At 39.7% G+C, this 26,808-nt stretch overlaps 1 protein-coding gene across 1 annotated transcript; it reads right to left on the bottom strand.

The window, feature by feature from the left end:
• Nucleotides 1–203: 203 nt before the first annotated feature.
• On the bottom strand, nt 204–26,789 carry PDIA3 (protein disulfide isomerase family A member 3). Its single transcript, XM_007081793.2, has 13 exons — nt 26,472–26,789; nt 20,368–20,446; nt 18,776–18,893; nt 10,657–10,764; nt 9,111–9,240; nt 5,582–5,698; nt 5,166–5,291; nt 4,376–4,558; nt 3,482–3,590; nt 2,519–2,647; nt 1,904–1,983; nt 1,505–1,562; nt 204–1,295 (listed from the first exon to the last, which is right to left on the bottom strand). Exons 1-13 carry the CDS (start codon nt 26,636–26,638, stop codon nt 1,182–1,184), a joined length of 1,518 nt encoding a protein of 505 aa, XP_007081855.2. The 5' UTR covers nt 26,639–26,789; the 3' UTR covers nt 204–1,181.
• Nucleotides 26,790–26,808: the final 19 nt, after the last annotated feature.

Genomic DNA, 26,808 nt, shown 5'->3' on the forward strand with positions numbered 1-26,808 from the left:
TCAAATCCATCTTATAATTTGCAGCTAGAGATTACAACAGGAATAAAGTTCTCTTTTTCAACCCATAGAGGTTGAGGATCATCTACAAATAGGGCTCCTATCTGGAATTATCTAGTACTAAAAACTTTAAATACAGATAGGATTTGGATTTACCCAAAAAACAGGGAAATTCATTTGAACAAAAGATCATGTCAGTCCTATCCTTCTTTTCCCCCACTGTTGCAGAAGAAAGTGGATGCTTTATTCACAACCAGGAATGATATGCCTTTCCCAGTTCCACTGGAGAAGGAAGTTAATGGGCCACACCTGGGCTATGGGGGAGAGAGGTGCACCCAGCAGTGTCAGCAATTCCTGAAACAACTTGGATGGAACCCCAACCTGATGCCACACCCATACAGGGCATTTTTGGGCAGAGACTAGCCTTGGGAGGTATAAACATGCTCAGTTGCATGACAAGGGTAAACAGTAACCCATCCTTAGGGTATGGGCAGGGCCTGAAACAGACCCAACAAAAAAAGTCCCTCACCTGTTGTTGTCATCAGGCCAGGGGCCTGGGCAATAAACATGTAAAGACAGAAAATGACGAAAGGTAGAATGGATTTATAGGTGATGACTATGGACCTAGTTAGCTGTTCTATAGCAGCACTGACCAATATGGTAAGCCAGTAGCTCTAGGTGTGACTATTGAAATCAATGAAATTTTAAAATGTAGTTCTTAGTTACATTTCAAATGTTCAGTAACTACCTGTGTTAGACAATGAAAATTATGGAACATTGCCAAGATTCCAGAAAATTCTATTGGACAGTGCTGATCTAAAAAATCTTTGGTTCCCTATCTCCTGGAAAAAAGACAGTTTAAAGGGGGCTCATTTATTGTCACTGTTCCAAATGTACAAAAAAAATTAGAAAATAACCCCCCAACTCAATCCCCCCCACCCCCACAACATTACCCCCAACACAAATAATTTTCCCAAAACCACAAACATCAACTGGTCCTGGTATTTCCATAAACAGTGCAGCTAAGAAACAGTTTAGAGAAAATTTAACGGGATTCAGATTATATCCATTCTGTCCTCTCTGCCCTGAGAGTAATAATCCCATATGGGTCCCAGTCCTCCCCAATGGTTTTCCCATCTCTGGTGGAAGAGTCCTTTTACAAAGTGGCATGTTTGGCTGCTGCTTTAGAGATCCTCCTGTGCCTTCTTCTTCTTCTTGGCTTTTTCTTCTTGAATTATAGGGGGGTTTGTTGCCTCTCGCTGTAGATAGCTAATAAAATCACTTAATTCACGGCCACCCTGAAAACAGAAAGATTACTCTGAAAATTTAACCTTTTAAAGAACCCTGGATTTTTTCTCCCCAATAGGAAGACTTTTGAGTTTATAAAAGCACGTTAGCAACCACATACATTGACTATGAAACTGAAGTTTCCAGTTAAGTAAAATTTAAAGAACTGAATATGTATGTGTATGTGTGTATCTGTGGGGAGATGAGACAACGCACTTACTTCGTATTTCTTTGGGTTTAGCTTCTTGTTGGCTGGAGAGAAGTAGATGGTAGGAAAACTGGGTAAAAAAAAAAAAAAAAGTGAACTCATTTTCACATTCCAGGGTAAGTCCAACATATACTTCCCCAATAACTTTCTGGGAATAACTTCTCTTCATGATTTCTATTTCTGACCAGATACCACTCTCTATCAGTGGCTAGGTTACATCCTATCAAAGCTCACAAATCTGTGCCAGTCATGTGGACCCTTGCAGCAGAACTCTAAGCCAAAAAGGCATCTGGTTCCATGCTCAAGTGCAGTGAGGGATCCACTCCCTAAACTATGCCCAATAAATGGTATGCAAGCTTACTTTTTCCTATCAATTGCCTAGACACTTTTATTAGCTTTTAATCTACTTACCCTCTGACTTCATATGGAGAAGGCACATCATTGGCTGTAGCATCCATCTTGGCTATGATAATATTTGGGTCTTTTCTGAGCTGTTAATAAAAAAGGTTAGACCTTTAAAGTTTCTGGTGACCAAGGGACACTTAGTCAAATCAACACTTAAAATAACCTCATTTTTAAACACCTGGATAAGTTCTGCTCCAGTAGGAAGTGTAGTGACACTTTACATAATATCTAGCTTTCCAAAGGCATCCATTTCTCTCTTGGTTTCTACATATTAAGACTCTGTTTATAGCTACCTTCAAAATTACCTGACTTCCATAAGACATTACAAGGGAAACATAATGGATTCATACACGCCATTACCAAAATTCAGAAGCCTGGATACTTTTAACCACAATCTAGATTGAGTCTAAGGAGTGGAATATCAAAAACAGGTATCTGAGGCACTGCACAGGCTAGAGACACTAGCGGGTCAGCCAGGAGAAAATAAAGAGTAGACAGCTGGAAAAAAAAAAAAATCTACCAGGACACAGGTACTGAATTAATTAGGGTAACTAGCCAATGCTGAATTATGTGTCAACTTCCCAACTCAATATTTATCTTCAGAATATGGTTCAGACTTACCTTCTCTCCCAGTTCTTTATACTTAGGCTCCAGATTCTTACAGTGACCACACCAAGGAGCATAAAATTCAATCAGCACATCTTTATTTTCATCATTCACTATTTCATCAAAATTCTCTGCTACCACTACCTGGAATACACCAAAGATTCTCTAGTTGGTAAGGCAAGATGAAGAATAAAAATTCACCACATGCTGTATTTGTTTCTGCACCTAAACCCTATCAAAATGTGCTGTGTTGTCCCTGAAAATATGTCACTGAAACCCAAATAGCATCTACAGACTATATTAAAGATGTTTCTGACCATTTTCCAGAAACAACTCATTCCCAGGTCTGTCACCTGTCAAACTTTGTTCAGTAAGTCATAGGAAATAAGTGCTACCCAACCCTTCCTTAATCTCAAAGCAACAATCTCAAAACTATTCTTAGAGGTTAGCTTGCTCTACCCTGAAGAGTAACTTAGTTCTAATATAAATACTAACAAAAATTCTATGAAGCCGGCACCTGGGTGACTCAGTCGGTTAAGTGTCTGACTCTGGATATCAGCTCAGGTGATGACCTCATGGCCATAAGCCTGAGCCTCGCATTGGGCTCCATGCTCAGTGGAGCCTGGGATTCTCTCTCTCCCTTTCTCTCTCTGCCCCTTCCCCACTTGTGCACATTCTCTCTCAAAATAAATTCTATGAAGATTTTATACTCTTGCCCCTTGAGCATCATGAGCTCTGCCAATGCTTATTTTATGACTCAGGGAGAGGAGGACAAACAAAACCAAAAACATGACAGCCAACAAGGTCTTCACTTAGACGAAGCATTTTTGGAATATGAGAAACGAGAAGAAGGGGCACCTGGGTGGCTCAGTCGGTTAAGAAATGAGGAGAGTCAATTATATCTCAATAAAACTAAGATCGGGGGACAATGAGGAGAGGCAGCTGCTTAGAGCCTTGGTGAAGCTATGGGCACCTCACCTTTACTGGCCCGTCATTGCTCTCTGGGATGGGCTCAGACTTCAGGTATCTCTTCAGGTTGCCATCAAAATAATCCTGCAGGAATCTTTCAAGAGCCTTGCCATCACGTCTGCAATTGAAAGACAAGGGTCAGGTTTGTTAATCTTCTATTGAGAGGATTAAAAGCAATTTTTTAGTTTCATATTCTAGCTCCAGTTTCAAGATTAGAAACTGGAAGTTAAAAACAGGAGGACCTTATCTCTCAATATGCAGATCTACTGACTGAACAAAAAACCCAACCACCTCCTATATTTGTAGCATATTCTTTGTGAATCAGAAAGGTCAGAGATGGAAGAAAACACTGGTTTTCTGGAAAGTCACTTCTGCAGAAGAACCAGGTCAGGTCTTTTTTGCTCTGAAAAATACCACCTATTTACAGTATCTTGTTTTACTGATTTCCTCACAAGGAAGACTTTTCTCTCCAAGTCTCAGAAAGTGAAAAGTCCTAATTTTGTGGGGTTTTAAGATATTTCCATTCCCTGAGTTCACTTTAGGCCAGTAAGTATTCAAAGAATAAAAGACATTTTACAGGGATGAGAGGGGGTTGCAATGGTTTGAAATTACATCAATCTCAAGAGACCATTCAATGTTCTCGATGTACTATTTTTAATAGCAAGGTAGAAACAATCATGTAAGTATTCCAAGCTGCCATCCTTTTGCTAATTTTCAGAATTTATTAAGGATTGTGATCCTTAAAGTCCCTAAAATTAACTAAGAAAAATGACAATCATACGTCTTGGCTAGAAGACCTATCTTCACATTCTAACGTTCTTCTTTATAAATTCTCAGTAGCGTAAAAGGCTTTACATTTCTTTGCAGAATCCACTCCCAAACCCACATTAACTTGTAACTCACGAGAACTCCTCCTGCATGACAAACTTCTCTCCTTTTGCAGTTCTGATAGCAACAACAGGAATATCTCCAGCAGTGCTTTCCAAGCCAAAATCAGAAAGTTCATGGCTAAAGGTTTTGCGGCTAGCTACAGCAAAGCTGAGTTTGTTTCCAGCATCTAGGAATTTCTTTGCTACCATCATCACTCTGTGGGAAATAAGACATATTTACACCAAGATTTATTATCATGGTGGTAAACCACTTCTGAAATCAAGAAGCTAGAAAGCAAAGACTAAATTTTACAGTCCACCAGCCCTCTGGAATCAGTCTAAACTACATTCTTGGCCACTGACACAGAATCATGGTACACTGTTAGGTCTTACTGAATTTCACTGCCAAACTGGTGGTACCAAATAGTCCATTCCCAATGAATCTTGTTATACTGTAATATAACTAAAATATTGCAGGCATAACGACTGATCTGAAAAAATTTATAAGGGTAAAATGCTCTAAGAATCTTGATGGGCAAATAGGCACAATATTTTAAACAAATTCTAGATCACGTTTGCATTTTTACTGGGAGGTTAGGAATCAACTATGTCACAGGCAAAGGAATACCTATGGAAGATATGCCCAACAGATTATGTAAATAGTTTATGTTATTTGTCCTTAACAGCTTTAAATGTGGTTTTTGGGAGCCAACTGTTCCCATTCTAATTGGCTGTGACATCATACACTGTAAGAGGATATTTAGAAGAAAGTGTTTATATATTAGGCAAACTTGTTTATGAAAGGGAAAAATTATCCTTATTACCTGTTTCTCCAGTAGTTGGAACCTTTGGCATTCTTTTCATAGTCCACATCATAGTAAGCCACAAGTAAGTCCTTCCCCTGCATCAAATCTTTATTGTCTTCTGTCATGTGAGGGCAGATACCAAAACTGAAATAAATAATCCATTATCAAATCTGGCAGGTTCAGCTAGGTTATGGAATTATCACAAAGTAACTGATAGCACTTAGAAAAGCAAAAGAAAATTCAACGTAAAGAAAAGTACAGAACAATATACCCTCTAAGAGTTCTAGGTTCCACACATTACTGCTTTAATATAAACTTCAACTATTATTGTTCAATCCTTTGAATGAGGCTATTTAATCCAAAATGTGGGTCTGCTTAATAAGTGAGGTAAGCAAACTAAAATGAAGCCAAGAAATCCCAACCAAGGTACTCACATGTTTTCTTGGATAAATTTTTTAATCTTGCCACTGGTCATTTTCTGTTCTACATATGCCACAGTCTTGTCCTCAAATTTGTTCATCAGATGTGAAGGACGAAACAAGGTGATACCCCTTAAAAAGAAGGTATTAGTAGGTAGGCAGGAGAACAGTCTTCAATCTTTTATTTAAAGCTCAGACCATCTACTCTTGCTGCTTTTACTGTCACCATTTAAGCACATAAGGACTCTTTTCTGGGACCACAGACTTGGCAACATGACCACAGACTTGGCTAACCACCTTAATCTCAAGTGCAATAATTGGATATAGTTTAATAAACCTTGAGTTGGAAAGTTAGGAGACTGTGGTTCTAATTCTAGCCCCACCATGATCAATGGAATCCTTTTGGGCTTCAGTTTTTCCATCAATGCAAAAAGGGATTTAAGGGGGTTAGAGTAGAGGATTAATTTCCAAACCTTTAAAAATAGTAACAGAACCCAACTTACCCCCAAATTCCAAGATGCACAATAAAGCAGAGCTTGCTCTTACTGGAAGGTAACTTGCCCTGCTTTCCCACATAGAGAATTATTTCACTACAGAAAATACCTTTAAGATTCCTTCCAGCTGAAAAATTCCAAAGGTGGGTATACAATTATAAGTAATGTTTAGCTTGAGTTCATCCTGTCCTAGACTTCTCTATCCCAATAAACCAAGTTTTACCACTTTTTTTCTTGCTGGTACTATTTTGCCCCTCTACCTAAACCAGCTTTCCTCACTCCACTGAACACTTGAAACAAATTCCTTCTTTAATTTCTAAACTTGTTCTGCTAAAACTAAAACCCAATTTGGTCTGAGTCACAGGTTTATATCAAGTATCACCTTTCCCAGAAAATACCACTATTTTAACTACTAATCTCTCACCTCTAGGTTCACCGTCATTCATTCCTCCTCCCCACACTGCACATACACCCACACAGAATTTTATCACTTGTTTTTTGCTAGGTGTCAGCACCTTTATTAGAATTTTTATTTTTTTAATGTTTATATTTGAGACAGAGAGAGAGAGAGACAGAGTGCAAGCAGGGTAGGAGCAGAAAGAGGGAGACACAGAATCTGAAGCAGGCTCCAAGCTGTAAGCTGTCAGCACAGAGCCCAACACAAGGCTCGAACTCACAAACCACAAGATCATGACCTGAACTGAAGTCAGATACTTAACTAAGCCACCCAGGCACCCCTAGGTGTCAGCACCTTTAATTCCTTATATCCCACTCTCACTCTTCCAGTATTAACCACAGACTTCATGTTAATTAAAACATAGGCATTTTATAGCACACAGGGAAACTACATAACAAAAGGGAACCTAATACAAACATGCTGGGCAAACAAAAATGTGAACAGGGCTAAGATTTGTTTTTTTTTTAGTGTAGTTACAAACTTCAGAGCAGTTATTCCCCCCAAAATAGAAATCCAACAATTCCAAATACACTCTTTAATGATGTTATGACCTTGGTGTACACGTGATGACCTTAAGACCCCTTTCATGTAAGGTCTTCTCAGTAAGACTTCTAATCAGAAGCTGATAGGCCACTTTAAAGGCAGCCATAATAAATACATCTATGGTTAACAGACTAATGGGTGAAGTGCTTAATGACCCACAGGTGGCTCCACATTCATTTACAGACCTGGTATGTCTTAATCTAGAAGTTAGTCAAGCTTACAACTTTGCATCTAGACTTTCTAGGTTCAAATCCTAGTTCTGACATTTACCTACTGTGAAGCTAGGGAAATTAACCTCTTTGAATACTTTCTCCTCTATAAAATGAGGATAATAACAGATGTGTCTCACCAGTTGTTAGGAAGATTGAGTTAGCAGTAAATAGCACACAGTAAACACTACATAGTTTGTTAAATATAAATCAATAACAGTAGCTCTTGGCACACCTTTCTTCTTTATATGCTCACCCTGAGTGATCTCTTCTAGTCTCATGGTTTCAGTAATTATTTACGTGTGCTTGATCCATAAATGTTTATCTCTAGTTCAGAACCTTTCCTGAATTCTAGTCTCAATCATCCAATTGTCTACTGGATCTTCACTACATGGTTGTCTCAAAAACTTCACACTCACTGTGCCAAAAGGAACTCATCATCATTCCCTTCATATTTAAATTTGTTACTATTCATCTTTACTAGCTCGATGATAACTATGGTTGACCCAGTCATCCAAGTTTTTAAAGACCTAGACTCACTCTAGATTTTCCTCTTTTCACACACGGCTAGGGACTAAATCCTAACGTTTATATTTTCTATACTCTCTCCTTCTTCTCCGTGACCCTAATGCTGCCTTAATTTAGTCTCTGAGAGATCACACTTAGTTTAGACTCTGACTCCCTTGCCATTTCTCCCCCTTCAAACCATCATCACATGGGTTCCAGCAACTTTTCTTCTGAAATACAAAATCACATTACTCACCAGCTCAAAGCCTTTAATGGCTCTGAAATGTCTAAAAGATAAAATAAAAATTATTTTGTGTGTACTTGGGGCACATGGGTGGCCCAGTTGGTTAAGCATTCAACTTCGGCTCAGGACATGATCCTGCAGTTCTTGAGTTTGAGCCCCGCATCAGGCTCTGTGCTGACAGCTCAGAGCCTGGAGCCTGCTTCAGATTCTGTGTCTCCCTCTCTCTCTGCCCCTCCCCCGCTTGTATTCTGCCTCTCTCAAAAATGAAAAATAAACAGTAAAAAAAATTGTTTTTAATTCTTTTGTATGCATTTCCAAAGTCTTCTATAATTTGGTTTCTGATCTTTCACTATGACATCATTTACAAACGATACTCCAGCAGTACTACAGATCTCAACATTCCTAAATTATTTCATTACCTGGGGCCTTCACTCCTGCTGCTCTATCTGATATAAATTTTTCTTTAAATCTAGAATAATTTTTATTCCAACTGCCAAAACTTATCTTTCAAAACATACCTCAAGAATTATGTCCTCTACGAAGTTTTTTCTCTTCCTTTTTTTTTAAAGTTTATTTATTTATTCATTCATTCATTCATTCATTTATTTAGAGAGGGAGAAGGAGGGGTGAAAGGGAATGGGAAAGGACAGAGAGAGGGAGAGAGAGAATCCCAAGCAGTATCCACACTATCAGCGCAGAGCCCAACCCAGGGCTCAGTCTCACGAACTGTGAGATCATGACCTGAGCTGAAATCAAGAGCAAGATGCTTAACCAACTGAGCCACTCAGGTTCCCCAGAAGTTTTTTCTGATACTACTCCCCATCATCAAAGAAAAAAATCACTCCCTCTGTTCTTCCCGCATGCCCTGAATATGTCTATAACACTTGACACTTGCCCACTTGACACTTACATTTTTTTACATATTCACTGTCTCCCTCTACTAGATGGACCTCAAAGGCAGCAATAGTTTCTAGCAGTTGGCTTAATGCCTAGCAAGTGTTCAGTAAATCTTTTGGGCCTAAAAATCACCAGTTCACACAATTAGTATTTGGTACAGAAATCTACAAAGATAGTCAACTCAGTCACTTACTCTCCATTATCATCATATTTGTTCACCAGAGACTCCACATTGGTGTGTGCAAATCGGTAGTTATCCCTCAAGTTGCTGGCTGCTTTTAGAAACTCAGAGTGAGCATCACTGAATAAATCCTTGAAAAAACCTGTACAAAAAGTGTCAAACACCAGGAAGAAACAGTATTGAAACATATTCAAACTTAAAAATTTTTTTCCATAACCTTAATTCTATTTACAAATAAGCCAAGTGAGATAGACAAGAGGACTAGGCCTGCTTTGCCATGACTACCTAGGATATTTGACAAAATAACTTAAGAGAATTTTCCCCCTACCCTTTAAAAAATGTTTGTCCAAGGGAGTCAAGGGAGAGAATTTGTCAGAGTTCAGGTCTTATTATTATTATTTTTTAATGTTTATTTTTGAGAGAGACAGAGCACAGAGGAGGGGCAGAGAGAGAGGGAGACAGAAGCCGAAGCAGGCTGCAGGCTCTGAGCTGTCAGCGCAGAGCCCGATGTGGGGCTTGAACCCATGAACTGTGATATCACGACCTGAGCTGAAGTCAGATGCTCAACCGACTAAGCACTCAGGCACCCCAAAAAACCTACCTGTTTCTTAAATGTCTGCTTATAGTTAACGCTTTGAAAATATACAGAATCAGTAATATCCAGACGGTAAGAAGTAGCTTTTAATCAAATTTAAATTATAAACCGTCTTCTACTGCCAGAAAGTTAAGTTTTATTATAATAAGACTGAGAGAAGCACAGTTATAGGTTTAAATTCATTTTTTAAGTCAAATGTATTACACATTAATTTAAAACAAAATAAAGAGGGGCGCCTGGGTGGCGCAGTCGGTTAAGCGTCCGACTTCAGCCAGGTCACGACCTCGCGGTCCGTGAGTTCGAGCCCCACGTCAGGCTCTGGGCTGATGGCTCGGAGCCTGGAGCCTGTTTCCGATTCTGTGTCTCCCTCTTCTCTGCCCCTCCCCCGTTCATACTCTGTCTCTCTCTGTCCCAAAAATAAATAAAAAACGTTGAAAAAAAAAAAACATTTTTAAACAAAATAAAGAACACTCCAGATGTAGAATGTGTTTAGTTCGTTCAAGTTGTTTTAAGGATAAAATGAGATACCGCAACACCTGAGAAAGCAAAGGTTGCTGTATAAATATACACAGATCCTAGCAATTTAATCTCAAGAACTAAATCCCCTACTACTATGAAAACAGGTTTATTATTTACTAGTGTCCTCCCACCTTAAAACATTATTTTCAATCTTAACTACTCTATTGAGTTTAAATCTCAGAATTTGAGATGTTATAGAAAAAGGTGTTTTCCTATTTTGGGTGTTTAATTGAAATTAAATCTTTATTTGTAAGAACACAAAGCCACTCAAATAAAACCAATTTTTTCCACATTATAGTGATGCTGACCTAAATCTATGAGGTGTTTTTTCAAGTGCCCTTGAGGTTTCCTAAACTGTTTTAACTTTGTCGTTTACTCAGATATTAGAGGGTTTTTGAAACCGAGTTGATGATTTTGTTGTATAATCAAATATTTGCTACTTACCCACCACAGAAGCATCTTTATCACTAATGAACTTCTCAAATTCTTCCTCAGTCCTGAGAGGAACGGAAGCTGGTCCAGCCTGCTTCTTCAGGTGGCTGACAATTCCATCTTAAAAGATAAGATGAAAGATTATACCAACACAAATTTCTAATTTTTGAGAAGGCAATCGCAATCATTCACATATTCAAAGTTCAAAAAGAGGGTGCCTGGCCAGACAGAGAAGCATGCGATTCTTGACCTCAGGGCTTGGGGCACCTGGGTCGCTCAGTCAGTTGAGTGTCCAACTTCAGCTCAGGTCATGATCTCACGGTTCATGAGTTTGAGCCCCACGTTGGGCTCACTGCTGTCAGTCCAAAGCCCACTTCGGATTCTCTGTTCCCCTGCCACCCCTGCTTGCACTCTCTCTCTCAAAATAAGTAAAACGTTCAAAAAAATAAATTAAAAAAATATTTTAATAAAAAGATAAAATCTTAAAAAAAAGTTCAAAAGGATACACAATGAAAAGTTTTCTTCCTTTGTCTTTAGTTACCCAGTTTCCTCCCTATAGGATGTTTCAGTTTTTTGTCTATGTATTTTGCATTAACAAGCAATTACATATTTTTTCTTTCTTTTCTCCCCAAATGGCAGCATATGCATAGGCTCTTTTGTATTTTCTTGTCATTGAATATAATTTAAAGATAATTTATGCCAAAATACATAAAAAGCTAGCTACCTCAGTCTTTTTTATAGCTGTATAGAGTTTCACCGCATGGATGTACTATAATTTATTTTACTAGACACAAATGATAGACATTTGTTTCCAGTTTCTTGCTGTTATAAATGATCCCGCAATAAACAACCTTGTATTAATGTCACTTTGCCCATGATTGAATAGATCTGTAGGTTAAATTCCTAGAAGCAGATTCACTGGATCAAAGAGTACATGAATTTATAATGGTTAAACTACCCCCTCAAAGAGACTGTACGTATTTATAACTCCTACCCAGGATGTACTGGATGTATTAGTGTTATTCACTCTGCCTAGAACATTCTTTCCCCAGATATCCTCCTGGCTCCCTTTCTCATCTCCTTTAGGTCTTTACTCAAATGTCATCTTCTCAATGGTGCTCTCCCTGATCATCCCATTGTAAACTAAAACCTATTCAACCTCCAACACTCCTAAACTCCTGTCCCTGGCTTTATATTTCTCTACAGCACCTTTTACCCATCTAATTAATACTCTGTCCTTATTGTTTTCATCTATCTCTCCCCACTACAAAGTAAATTCCAAATGCATAAGGATGCTTGTCTGTTTTGCTCAGTGATATATACCTAGCTCTAGGATAACTTAGCAGTTAAGTCTGAGAAACATCCACTTTGCAAATAAAGTAAGCAAATATCTCTTATTCTCAAGTAGCAGAGTCACTGGTAGCCTTACATTTTAAAGGCAGAAAATGCAAAAAAAACAAAAACAAAACAAAAACCAAGCAGAAGATGCAGTGACTTGGCTAGCCTGTGTAAGAGTTTAACTATATATAGGTGAAATTATGCCATGTATAGGATCCACCTACATCACACTTCCCTACTGAGGTGAAATGGGCTAGATAACTAAAACAGTTTAGAAAACACAAAAACACAAAAAAATCGTCTTATCCCTTAAGCCTAGTTGACAGACCATTAATCTACTTTCTTCTGGGGTCCATTAAAACCATTCATAGGCTCACAATGCCCAGAGGCTAAACAGGCAGTGCTCCTCCTCCATAATATTCTACCTCTTGCACCTCCTTTCTCTTCTTCCCTTTTTTTTTTTTTCTAATTTTTTTTAATGTTTATTTATTTTCCAGAGAGACAGGGACAGAATGTGAGTGGGTTAGGGGCAGAGAGAGGGAGACACAGTATCCGAAGCAGGCTCCAGGCTCTGAGCTGTCAGCACAGAGCCTGATGCGGGGACAGAACTCACCAGCTGTGAGATCATGACCTGAGCCTAAGTCGGACGCTCAACCACTGAGCCACCCAGGCACCCCTCACCCCCTTTCTCTTCTAAGTACTCTCTTCTAAGTACTGAGACACTACACTGTTTAACCCTTTCAATACAAAATAGTCTGTATTTTTTCTAATGTTTTTTCCTTCTCTTTCCAGTCACGGACTTTTTTGTCCCTTTTAAATGTTTTCCTCAACTCACATAGGAGGGGTTGCATCAAAAGATTAATTGAAATTGAATATATTTATTTAGCCTTCAAGAGGATCATTATTACTACATCATGATATAAATTATAAAGAACATTAACCTGGGGCTATGATGAGAAATGTTACTTTTCTCCTAAGAATTTAAAATTCTTTGGAAGGTAAAATGGGAGTACGGAGCAACCACATTAAGCAGGAGAGCAAAGAGCATAATTTGTAGAGGAGTACATGAACAAGTAATAAATTCTAAGTACCAAACATCCGACCTCCTAGTCAGATACTGAGAAATTCTCAAATTTAAGAAATCTAGGTTATAGCCCAAATGAGAATAGCTGACCAGTGGCAGTCTAATTGGGTTCACTTATAACTTAGTTAGGACCTGTTCAAGTTCACAAAAACATTTCAATATTTCTAACTGCAAATTCTACCCTAAATTAAGTGAATAAAATCTGAAAGGTAGCATGGATTCTTTAACACTTTTTACCTCAGGAAAAAATTTTTGTTTCCTTCTGTGCTTAGACATACCAAATTTTAAGTGTTAGCTAAATGACCTCAGTTGAGGGGCGCCTGGGTGGCTCAGCCGGTTAAGCGTCCGACTTCGGTTCAGGTCATGATCTCATGGTCCGTGAGTTCGAGCCCTGCGTCGGGCTCTGTGCTGACAGCTCAGAGCCTGGAGCCTGCTTCAGATTCTGTGTCTCCCTCTCTCTTTGACCCTCCCCCATTCATGCTCTGTCTCTCTCTGTCCCAAAAATAAATAAACATTTAAAAAAAAAAATTAAAAAAAAAAATGACCTCTGTTGAGCTGAAATATTTATTCATGCATTCAACAAAGAGTTACTGAGTATCTACTAGATGTGAGAAAACTTAGGTGAAGACAAAGTAGTAAATAAACAAAGGTCTCTGCTTTCCTAGAGCTTACAGTGTAAGTAAATCTCCAAGTAAGTCACCAAATAATAAATAAAATCTCCAAATAAACAATTAAAAATATAATAACTGGCACTATATAGAGAATTAAGAAGTTGATGTCTTAAGAAAATGACTGGATGGCTACCTTAGGTCTGGTGGCCTGGGAAAGCCTCTGGGAGGTGAAATTCAAGCCAGTATCTCCATGACAAAAAGGAGCAAGCCATGCAAACATAGCAGAAGATCATTTTGGGTTGTGAACAAAACCAGGGCAAAGGTCCTAATAAGGTGAAACAATCTTGAGATGATAGGAGAGTTAGGCAGCAGCCATGTTATGTAGAGCTTTGTATATAAGTAACCATCATGCATACTGAAGAAATTCCATCTCCCTAAAATACCCAACTGAATCCCTTTTTTCTCTTAGCTTTCCATCATGAAAAGGTAAAATTTGCATGTTTATTTGATAGACAAAGACAAAACCGTCCAAAATATTTTTTCATCATCAATTATAGGGCCCTATACCGGACTTCAAGCTGTATTACAAAGTTACAATCATCAAGACAGTATGTTACTGGCACAAGAAGAGACACTCAGATCAACGGAACAGAGCAGAGAACCCAGAAATGGACCCACAAACGTATGGCCAACTCATCTTTGACAAAGCAGGAAAGAATATCCAATGGAATAAAGACAGTCTCTTCAGCAAGTGGTGCTGGGAAAACTGGACAGCGACATGCAGAAAAATGAACGTGGACCACTGTCTTACAGCATACATAAAAATAAACTCAAAATGGATGAAAGACCTAAATGTAAGACAGGAAGCCATCAAAATCCTTGAGGAGAAAGCAGGCAAAAACCTCTTTAACCTTGGCCGCAGCAACTTCTTATTGAACAGGTCTCCGGAGGGAAACAAAAGCAAAAATGAACTAATGGGACCTCATCAAAATAAAAAGCTTCTGCACAGCAAAGGAAACAATCAGCAAAACTAAAAGGCAACTGACAGAATGGGAGAAGATATTTGCAAATGACCTATCAGATAAAGGGTTAGTATCCAAAATCTATAAAGAACTTACCAAATTCAATACCCAAAAAACAATCCAGTGAACAAATGAGCAAAAGACATGAATGGACACTTCTCCAAAGAAAACATCCAGATGGCCAACTGACACATGAAAAAATGCTCAACATCACTCATCATCAGGGAAATACAAATCAGAACCACAACGAGACACCACCTCACACCTGTCAGAATGGCTAACATTAACAACTCAGGCAACAACAGATGTTGACGAGGATGGGGAGAAAGGGGAACCCTTTTGCACTGCTGGTGGGAATGCAAACTGGTGCAGCCACTCTGGAAAACAGTATGGAGGTTCCTCAAAAAATTAAAAATAGAACTACCCTACGACCTGGCAATTGCACTACTAGGTATTTATCTGAGGAATACAGGTATGCTGTTTCAAAGGGACACATGCACCCCAATGTTTATAGCAGCAATATCAACAATAGCCAAAGTATGGAAAGAGCCCAAATGTCCATCGACAGATGAATGGATAAAGAACATGTGGTATACTGGGACGCCTGGGTGGCTCAGTCGGTTAAGCGTCCGACTTCGGCTCAGGTCATGATCTCACGGTTTGTGAGTTTGAGCCCCGTGTCAGGCTCTGTGCTGACAGCTTGGAGCCTGGAGCCTGCTTCAGATTCTGTGTCTCCTTCTCTCTCTGCCCCTCCCCAACTTGTGCTCTGTCTGTGTCTCTCAAAAAATAAATAAATGTAAAAAAAAATTAAAAAAAAAAAAAAGACGTGGTATATATATACAATGGAGTATTACTCGGCAATCAAAAAGAATGAAATCTTGCCATTTGGAACTACCTAAGAGAATTAAGTAAGAGAAAGACAAGTATCATATGACTTCATATGAGGACTTTAAGACATAGAACAGATGAACAGAAGGGAAGAGAAGCAAAAATAATATAAAAACAGGGAGGGAGACAAAACATAAGAGACTCTTAAATATGGAGAACAGAGTGTTACTGGAGGGGTTGTGGGAGTGGGGGATGGGCTAAACGGGTAAGGGGCATTAAGGAATCTAGTCCTGAAATCAGTGTTGCACTATATGCAAACTTGGATGTAAATTTAAAAAATAAATTAAATAAATAAAAGAATATTGTAGGAACAACCATAAAAAAATAAAAAATAATAGGCTCTATAGGATCCAGTCCCTATTTGCCTTTCAAACTTCATTTGTCATCTATGCTAATTACACTCCAGCCACATGGTCTTTTCTGTCCCTTGAACACATCAAGCTCAGTTATACCTTAGGGCCTTTTTGTATACCTTAGAGTCTTCCCTCTGCTTGGAAGGCTCTGGCCCAGATCTCAAGGCTAGCTCATTCCTAGCATTCATGTCTCAGCTCAAAAGTTACATCTGATAACTCTGATGATGTGGTACTCCCAAACTCAATCACTATCATATGGTTTTATTTTTCTCCTTTTTAAAAAAAAATTTAATGTTTTTTTCTAATTTTTTTTTAACATTTATTTATTTTTGAGACAGAGAGAGACCGAGCATGAACGGGGGAGGATCAGAGAGAGAAAGGGAGACACAGAATCTGAAACAGGCTCCAGGTTCTGAGCTGTCAGCACAGAGCCTGACGTGGGGCTCATACTCATGAACTGCAAGATCATGACCTGAGGCGAAGTCGGACACTTAACCAACTAAGGCACCCAGGCGCCCCAATGTTTTTTTTTAAATCTTTGATGGGGGGGAGGGGAACCACAGGCACGTGTCAGTGGTGGAGGGGCAGAGAGAGGGGAACAGAGGACCCAAAGCAGCATCTGTGTTGACAGCAGAGAGCAGGATGTGGGGCTAGAATTCATGAATCATGATCATGACCTGAGCCAAAGTTGGACACTTAACCGACTGGGTTACCCAGGTGCCCCTAATTTTCCCCTTTAATGCTCTTATCACAAATTGAATTTATCTTATCCATATATATTGACATTGATTTTTCATTGTGATAAAATATACACAATAACATTTTTAATTCATTTTTTTAAAAAGAGAGTATGGGGGCGCCTGGGTGGCTCAGTCGGTTAAGCGTCCGACTTCAGCTCAGGTCACGATCTCGCGGTCCGCGAGTTCGAGCCCCGCGTCGGGCTCTGGGCTGATGGCTCAGAGCCTGGAGCCTGCTTCCAATGCTGTGTCTCCCTCTCTCTGCCCCTCCCCCGTTCATGCTGTGTCTCTCTCTGTCTCAAAAATAAATAAACGTTAAAAAAAAAAAAAATTAAAAAAAAAAAAAAAAAGAGTATGTGTGTGAGCGGGGGAGGGGCAGGAGAGGGAGATAATCTCTGCAATGAGCATGGAGCCCGACGTGGGGCTCAATACCAGGAACCTGGGCTCATGACCTGAACCAATATCAAGAGTCAGATGCTTAACCAACTGTGCCACCCAGGTGCCCCATCTTAACCATTTTTAAGTGTACAGTTCTGTGGCAGTAAGTACATTCACATCGTTGTACAACCACTCTTCAGTACTCTTGTTATCTTGCAAAAGTAAAACGCTACTCATTAAATAAAAAAAAAACCTCTATATTTTCTTCACCCCACAGTCCTTGAGAACTATTCTATTTTCTGTCTCTACGAATTTTACTATACTAGGAACTTCATATAAGTTGGCATATCATGGTATTTGTCTTTCTGTGATTGGTTTATCTCACCGAGCATGTCTTCAAGGTTCATCCGTGTTACAGCACATGTCAGAACTTCATTTTCTGAGGCTGAGTAATATTCCACTGTATTATATATGCTTATTATATAATGCTTTATATTATATATGCTTTATATATAATTATTAATAATATACCACATTTTTTAGGTTGAGTCATCCAGTGATGCCACACTTGGGTTGCTTCCACCTTTTTGCTATCATGAATAATGCAGCTCTAAACACAGGTGCACATATGTACCTTCAAGACCCTGCTCTTAATTCTTTTGGGTATATATCCAGAAGTAGAATTGTTAGATCACACAGTAATTCTATTTTTTTCAGGAATTTTCATATTGTTTTCCATAGCAGCTATAGCATTTTATATTCATACTAACAGTACACAATGGTTCCAATATCTTTGCATCTTCATTGACACTTATTTTCTCTGTGTGTGTGTTTTTTCTTAATTTTTTTTTTAATGTTTTATTTATTTTTGAGACAGAGAGAGACAGAGCATGAACAGGGGAGGATCAGAGAGAGAGGGGGAGACACAGAATCTGAAACAGGCTCCAGGCTCTGAGCTATCAGCACATAGCCCAACGCGGGGCTCGAACTCACGAACCGTGAGATCATGACCTGAGCTGAAGTCGGACGCTTAACCTACTGAGCCACCCAGGCGCCCCTCTGTGTGTGTGTTTTTGATAGTAGCCATCCTAACGGATGTGAAGTAGTTATCTCTATATAGTTTTAAACTTGTTTGTTGCCCTTTTCTCTTCATTTCCCAGAATGTAAGCACCATTAGAGTAGGAACCTTGTCTGTTTTGTTTATCAACAAATACAGAGCACCTACTATACCTAGAATATCTGGCACCAAGGAAGTATTCAAAAAATATGTCAAATGAGAAACTGCATAGTAGACCTCCTAACTCAAGTTCAAGTATTTTCTTTTTTTTTTAATGTTATTTTTGAGAGAGAGAGAGAGAGACAGTGTGTGAGTGGGGGAGGGGTAGAGAGAGATGGAGACAGAATCCGAAGCAGGCTCCAAGCTTCGAGCTGTCAGCACAGAGCCCAACCTGGGACTCGAACTCACGAACTGTGAGATCATGACTGAGCTGGAGTCAGACACTTAACTGACTGAGCTACCCAGGCACCCCCAAGTTCAAGTATTTTCTATATTACTTATATAATGTTCATTTAGAGAAGTCTTTTTTAGATACCAAACTGACCTCTTAGGAGGATTTTTTAAGACTGAAAGTTATGTTATATAGAAAAATATCATGTTCCCACTACAAAAAACAGAGCACTTAACAAATTCAGTTTCCAGAACGTAATCCAAAATTCTTACCGGCAGTCCTGGGCCCATCATAAGCACCAGCTTCTTCACCATCTCTAAATATCTTCAGGGTTGGATATCCACTGACTCCATACTTATTACAGGTGTTCGTGTTAGCAGTACAATCAACCTAAAGATTAAAATACATGAACCATCTGTTATCCAGATGCCTGTTGCAGGCTCCTCCTATATTCCCCCAATACTAAGACTGGTCAAATCATAAAAGGATCAAGCAATTCTTCACACACATGCCACAGAGTATTAGATTTTAAGGGCAGACTGGTGCTGGGCTAGCTGGATCAGAACCACCTAAAGAATTCATTAAAATTTAGATTGCTGGACTTCCTACAAAATGCACAAATGACTATTTAAAATCTGACTTCGAAGTCTCTATTATTTATAGCAGCGGTCTCGGCCTTTTTTCTGCCTTAGAGGGAGCGCCTGTCAGCTGAGCATCCGACTTCAGCTCAAGTCATGATCTTGTGATTCATGATTTCAAGTACCACATCAGGCTCACTGCTGTCAGTGCAAAGCCTGCTTCGGATCTTCTGTCCCCCTCTCTCTGCCCCTCCCCTGACTGCACTGTCTCAAAAATAGGTAATCATTAAAAAAAAAAAAAAAAAAATACACGAGGGATAAATCACTTAAATTAATAATAGCATCTTACTTTGATAATGATGATTATCAAGGGGATGTATGGATGTACCCTTTGGGGGGGGTGGAGTATAATTTAATTTGGCAAATCATCTAGAGTTTTAGCAAAGGTGTCAATACTTAATATGCTAGTTTGAATATGGGCTGACCGATAACAAGACAGATCTAGTGAGGCCTATTAAGAAGAAGGAAAACAACTCCTATTTAACCACTTACTCTAAAGTAGGTTATGCATTAGGCACTTTGCATATGTTATTTCTTTTACTCTTCACAAGACCTGAGGTATGGTCCCAATAACATAAACTGAGGTTTAAAAGTAATGTGTCCATAGTAACACAGGCTATAGCCACACAAGACAGGAATTAAATCATGACTCAACTTTTTCCCCCCTATGGCAAATCGCCATAGAAACATCAGGATCAAAAGCAATTTCCAAAAACAGTTGTATATATGCATGAACTATTTATTTGAGACTGGCCAAGATGTGAGCTTTTACAGTGGAGCAACTATGGGTTTGCTGTAATAATGGCCAAACTCTAGAAGCATTATTTTGATTGCAAAAGCAAATACCGAGTTTATAGCTGACCAGTTAGTTACATACTTATAGCACCTTGTCATTTTCCTATTCCAGTCACTGTGAATATCATAAGGTAGTTTAGGGAACTCATTTATTTAATAATTTTTCTGTAACCTTGACTACTATATTTTTACTTTCTATATTTGCCCCTTAAGTCTTATTTACCATATACTTTACTTCTTATGCCAGTAATTCCCTTAGTTTCACTACTTTTAATCTTTTAAAACCAAAATTAATACAATAGTTGTGTATTTGCCCAGAAACTAGTGTTCTCTCTTCTTAGCACCTAAGAGTAAAGAAAATGAATGTTAATTTTATAAACTATTATTTAAAATAATTAATTTTCTTTAATGAAGAATCTGTCTATACTCACCTTTGCTAATGGGACTATTCCTTTTAATCTGGTTGCTGCAGCTTCATACTCAGGGGCAAGCCTCTTGCAGTGTCCACACCTATATAAATATAACAAAAAAACAAAAAAAAACGAAATTCTTAGTTTAATCCTTCAAGATTGTCAACATTTCTCTAGGAAAAATCTCAAACTATAATACTACTTTTGAACTAGTAGCTGCTTCCAAAAGCAAAAATATCACCTGAACAACATTCATTACTGATAGAGTAACCAGAGTTCTCACAAGGTAAAGGTACGATCCCTAACCTGAGTTTGACTCTGTAGGACTGGCTCAGTTCAGAGCAGCCATCTATTTTCTTCTCAATTAAAAGTATAACTGAGGGGCACCTGGGTGTCTCAGTCAGTTAAGTATCCGACTCTTTATTCTGGCTCAGGTCATGATCCCAGGGTCATGGGATTGAGCCATGCATTGGGCTCCACACTGAGCACGGAGCCTGCTTGCCTGCTTAACATTCTCTCTCTCCGTCTGCCCCTCTCCCCTGCTCATGTGTGCTCTCTCTTTAAAAAAAAAAAGAAAAAAAGAAAAAAAGAAAAAAAAAAGAGAGCCCTGAAAACTACAGTCAGAATTACAACCCACATTAAAGAGGGAAAGAAAGGGCTCAAGCCTTTCAAAGTAATTAATGAAGATAAAATGATGGGCAAGACATGAACAATTCCATCCCTGGTAGTATTTCCCAAAGGAAGGTACATTTTTTTCCCCCCTTGGGAAATCAGCACAGTGGTTCTTAAAAATAGAGTGATTGAAAACTTGTATATAAGGTTTCAAGTATGGTATTAACTCTTTAAGAATCACCATCAAGTACTTTTTCTCCATTCCTTCAATAGGAATCCCTTTGTCCAGAAACCCAGTTTGAGGGGGTAGCAGAATGAGGCCCAAAAGGCACTCATTTTCTATAAATAGATACTTCAGCAGCTGTTGGGGAGCCTCTTTTTCTTATCAACCAAGTTTCAACACAGCATTAGAATGACATACTTAAGATGCCAAGTCCCATGTTTACAGCTACACAATTCATCTGACTGTAAGAAGTGATGAGGATAAAGCACTGTCAGAATATTTTCTCAGAGGGCCATCAGAAACACCTGCTCCTATGCCTGGGAAGTCCTAACAGTCCCTCGGGCACACTGTATATGCAACAGGGGGAGAGGGAGAGATTTCTCCTCAGGGTGTAGCTAGTACCAACTATAAATCATCTCTTCAAAACCCAGTGGGCTGCACAGGCCCTTTGAGAAGGTACGGTAGTTCTGTAACCTCCCCATAGAGAGCAAAAACAGAATTAGAAAACAGAAGGAAACGTGGAAAACACTTAACCTGATAGATTTCAGAGCCAATACTCTCAAAATTTATTTTATTAATTGATGGATAAATAACTTGGAAGCATTTTACCCCTAAAACTTGTTTAAAACATCTGACTTTGGCTCAGGTCATGAGCTCATGGTTCATGGGTTCAAGCCCTGCATCGGGGTCTGTACTGCCAGTGCTTGGGATTCTCTCTCTCTCCTCTCGCTCTTAAAAATAAACTTAAAAAAAAAAAAAAAAGACTGTAATATTAGATGTTCCTTAGTGTCACATATTTACTAAAAGTATGATAAATGATAAACACCAAATTCAGGATAGGGGAGTACATAAGATGGGGAAGGGATGTACCAGAGGCTTTGACTATACTGGCTTTAATTTTTAGACTGGGTGGTGAATAAACGGTATTCCCTATATTTCATGGATGCATATTTTACTGTATCTGAAATTGGCATGTGCCCTGCAATCGTCATAATTTCAACGGTAGCATTTCCTTCTTTGTGAGACATAAAATAAAGATTCCTCTCACAATCAGTGGCATCTTAGGTGTGTCTGAAATATGGTATTACTCATTACATTTTCTGTATTCCTTTTATTTATTAAAAAAAAAAATTTTTTAACATTTATTCATTTTTTGAGAGACAGAGAGACAGAGCATGAGCGGGAAAGGGGCAGAGAGAGGGAGACACAGAATCCAAAGCAGGCTCCAGGCTCTGAGCTGTCAGCACAGAGCCCGACGAAGGGCTCGAACTCACGAACTGTGAAATCATGACCTGAGCCAAAGTCGGATGGTCAACCTACTGAGCCACCCAGGCACTCCTCTGTATTCCTTTTATATTGCATAACTCACGTACCTGGACTGTAATGAAAATATATAAATTCTAACTAATCTAATAAAATAAACAATTTATCTGAGAAATTCAGGCTTTTGGGAACATAGTAAGAGTTCCAAGATAGGAAAAAAAATTGTTAAAGGGAGTGAGAATTGGATCTGGGCCTTTAAGGATTTAATGCTTCAGCTAGGACCTGTCCTGGGGTATTTTAGATAAGGGGAATAGTAGAGCAAAGGTAAAACTACTAGTAAAAATGATACATTTAGAGAACTCCGAAGGGTTTTTTTGTTGTTGTTGTTAAGAGATAATGTGTTATTTGTATTAAGAATACATCCGTCAGCAATATATAGAAAGAAAGGGGGAAAGTACAGATAAGAATAAAAGTCACCTAGAAGATAATATATTTCACATGGCAGACACTGAAACTTGGACCAGAGTGACAGCAATGAGAACATAAAAAAGAGAAGAGAGATTTCTGTTGAATATGCAATTATCAAGAAGGCTGAGGCAACAGATTTAGGAATAGTTTCACCTCAACCATCTGAAAACATTTGAAGAGAAAAAATAGCATGAAATAATTAGACCAGACCAGTGGGTCTCAACACACAAACTCACGAACACAGATGCATATAAAAAATATCCATGGGGGGGTGCATTAGAAAGATTGTATGCTTGGGCCCCACCCTGGGACTCAACTGAATGATTCCTCCAGCAATCTGGGAGTAAACCAGGGTTATGGGGAGGTATGTAAGTGGCAAGGCTGCAACTGAAACCCACTGCCCTTAGCATTGGCTGCATCCATAAGGTCATCAAATGCCCCCAAGGAAGGACCTGTTTAACAAATTCCAAAGAGACTGGAGGAGACTGCCTTCTTCAAATTCACGAGGAATGGAATTCAGGTGGAGTTTGAAGGTGAACATCAAGATTAACCACTACTTCTTTCACCCAACCCTAGACAGTATTAAAACACAAACAATTCCATCACCTTCAGGGATGGTATCTAGCAGTTAATAATAAATCCCCACATATATTCACTCAGCAATCATTACTTCATTTGATAAAGGTCTCTGACAGAAAAACTGATGTAGTCCTTTCCCTGTCTGGAAAGGGTGATATTAGGTGTATTATTAGGTCCCAACAGAAAGGCAGGAGCAACCAGTTAGTTGTTCAAGGAAAAAGTAACTTTTGAGCTAAATCTTTTTGAAAAGACCAATTTGGGGGGGGCAGGTATACCAGGAATTCCAAATAAAGGAATCGGCATGTACAAAAAAATACTCCATTTTATGCTATCCATATGGTCTTTTTCTGTATGTACTCCAGAAATGCTGTATATCAAATATCATTGAATGCTACCGTCCTAGATGGCAAGGCACAAATCTACAACATAAGTAGATGTTGAGGACTTAAAACTTAATGCTGATCAGTAAGTTTTCAGAAATCATCAATAAATTTTCAGATATTATCACATTTAAATAGTGCTATTTATTTCCCCAGAGAAATCTGGATACTCCCATTCTTACAAACTACAGACGATTAACTCCATAATGGAAATATCAGTCTATAAACTCAACCGCAAAGAAATCTTTCACTTTCACTACAAAATGAAAGTGCAAAAAATACCCAAAAACAAAGGAGATGAAAAACTTGCTCAAAATAGGTCAATTTAGTTTCAATAAGGATTCTTTAACTGTTCCTATCTAACTTGTGAGCTAGCTCTCTTGATCTGTACACAGGAATACAGCAGTCAGAAAATATTTCCAGCTGAAGTATTAATAAATAAAAAGTTGAATGTGAAGAAATAAGGACATGATCAACACGAGACTTCCTTGATTCCAAATTAGTCATTCAGAAAACTGATTCTTCCTGCCAGCATTGTGGAGGATGACCTTACCTTCTAGACCAATTAAAAGCAAACACCACAGCAGAGATCCACCCAATTTGGGGGATAGTTTAGTGCATGACAGGATATGCAGTTTTTAGGGAAGCAGATACAACAATTTAAATTAGGAAAGAATACCTTCAATCAAAAAAAAAAAAAAAAAAAACCTGCTTTAAACTAATAGTCTCATAGCCCACTATTCTGCAGTAATTCACTCTATGTTGACCCCTGTAGTCACAGAAGCACCACCCAGTTCTGATTACAACCCCATCCTGTCACTCTAAGTACAGTTACACCCCTTCAAAGTTAACAGCATGCTTAATTGATTGTGAAGAGCTGTTTCTAAGGGAGAATGTGACTTCTGGAGATGTATAAAGAGCACATATGATTTGTAATCAGTACTACCAGTTAACCACACGGATGTCCTGGACACAAAATCTGTTGCCTCTAACACATCTTTCTGGTTCAGGTGGTCTTCATTACAGGACTTTACCCTCAGCAGGTCAGCCCAGCCCTTGGTGAGTGAAGAACCAGTCAGAAGTTACACACCAACTTTGTTTTACTGACACTTTTGAATACAATTCGTTTTTAACTAATGATATTGTGGCAGGAGGAGATAAAAAATCAAGTACTGTAATTAGTATGGATATATTGAGCCATCCCAAGTTTTAAATTAATCATGGCTCTCTGTGGGAAAGATCTGGGAGTTTAAAAACAAACGAAAACATTCCGGTCTACTTGGCCAGAAATCCTATTTGCTGTTGTAAGGGTTAAATTGTAGTGTAGGGCTAATGCTTAGCTTGAAAAATAACAGCTTTGTGTTGACATTGAAGGTTAAGAGATAACAGCCTTGCTTTACTCTTATAAATTACGCCTCATACTCTTGTAAATTAGGCTTCACCAATTAAGGAAGCAAAAGTTCAAAGAAAAGAGCATCAGAGGCAGGGTCAAGGAGATCCACTGGTTGCAATTTAGAGGCAGAAAGTCTAAAGTAAACACCTCATTAGGCAACTGTTTCTAACTCATCTGGAAATTGTTTCTTTGTTCTGTTCCCAGGTGATGATAAAACGATATGATCGGTTATAAAAACTCTGTACCCCGGCTGTTCGGGGCCGCACTCTTATCAAGAGTGTTGGTCCCGATCGGTCGGCCTTGCCTCTCATTGTAATAAACTTTGTTGTTGACTGTCACTGGTGCCCGTAGCATTCTGTTTCAGGAGTCGTGTGGATGCAACACTGTCTCTCCCTACCCCCAACTTTTTGAGTTAGTTGTATCCTAAGGAGTTTACACCCTTGTTCAGTTATATCACCCTGAAGTGGACTACTTCTCCCCACAGTGGTTACTTTCTCACTGGAGTCTTTCACGGCATTTTTCAGAAATTCTAATTAAAATTGACACTTCAGACAGATTCTGATGAAATGATTCTTTTTACCTACTTTTTTTTTGGATGGGATTCTGCTGGTGCTGAGATGTGATTAGCTTAATGAAAAAAGTGTGCACCATGCGATGGGACAAAATAACTGCCTGCCTCAAGAAAGCACTTATGACCATTCTGCAGCCACTGAGTGACCTTGGCTAGAAACCAATGGCTGCGGGACGTGGGGCAAGAAGAAAGGAAGTGCTCTGGGGGCCCAGGGCCTCTGCACTTGGTGAAACGTTCGCTTCCAGCATAAGGCCTTGGGATGCCTCATTTGTAGGACGCAGAGCATTAACACTGACTCACCCAGAAACTGTAAAGATACCAATCTAAGCGGGGTAGGAGGTGGTTAAACCTTCTGCAAATAGGAAGTGCCGCAAGAGCACGGAGGTAAGGATGTGGCCCTGCGTGAATGGGGCCTTCGGGTTTCCTTCCCGGATCTTGCTCCTAGGCGATCAGCACCGACTTCTCTCTCGGCAAGGCAGCGCGGCCCCCCGGAGGTGGGAAATTTGCCGGCTGCAGAGAGGCCTGCTGGAATGGTGGGAGGGCGCCGGCGCTGCGTAGGCCCAACCGTTCCCGCGCCTTCGCCCCCGGCCCAGCCCGGCTCTCCCTCCCATCCACGCCCCGGCTTAGTGGCCTCACCAAGGGGCGAAGAACTCGACGAGCATGAGGCCCGCAGAACCCGTGTCCGAGATGCGACTCTCGAAGTTGTCGTCAGTGAGTTCCAGCACGTCGGAGGCGGCGGCGAGACGGGCCGCGGCGAATAGCAGCGCCACGCCCGGGAACAGGGCTCGGCAGCGGGGGCGCATGGCGACGAGGTGAGGTTGGGGGCGGCCGGGAGGGTCGGGGCTCGGCGGGGACTGCAAAGGCCGGCCGCGACCACGCACCCTCTGCTTGCGCTCGCGCGTCTGGCCCAGGCGGACCTGCAGCCGGAGGTCCCAACCCCCCAGCCCGGCTCGGGCCGCAGTGTGGCAGCCTC

This window comes from Panthera tigris, chromosome B3, assembly GCF_018350195.1.
Source record: "Panthera tigris isolate Pti1 chromosome B3, P.tigris_Pti1_mat1.1, whole genome shotgun sequence".
NCBI classification, from domain to species: domain Eukaryota; kingdom Metazoa; phylum Chordata; class Mammalia; order Carnivora; family Felidae; genus Panthera; species Panthera tigris.

What these genes read in the sequence shown, in the direction of transcription:
- PDIA3 (XM_007081793.2), bottom strand. Translation starts at nt 26,638, where the DNA reads ATGCGCCCCCGCTGCCGAGCCCTGTTCCCGGGCGTGGCGCTGCTATTC. An exon ending in GTCGAGTTCTTCGCCCCTTG is followed by an intron (nt 20,447 to 26,471) that starts GTGAGGCCACTA and finishes ATATTTATATAG; the next exon opens with GTGTGGACACTGCAAGAGGC. An exon ending in TCCAACTACTGGAGAAACAG is followed by an intron (nt 4,559 to 5,165) that starts GTAATAAGGATA and finishes TATTTCCCACAG; the next exon opens with AGTGATGATGGTAGCAAAGA.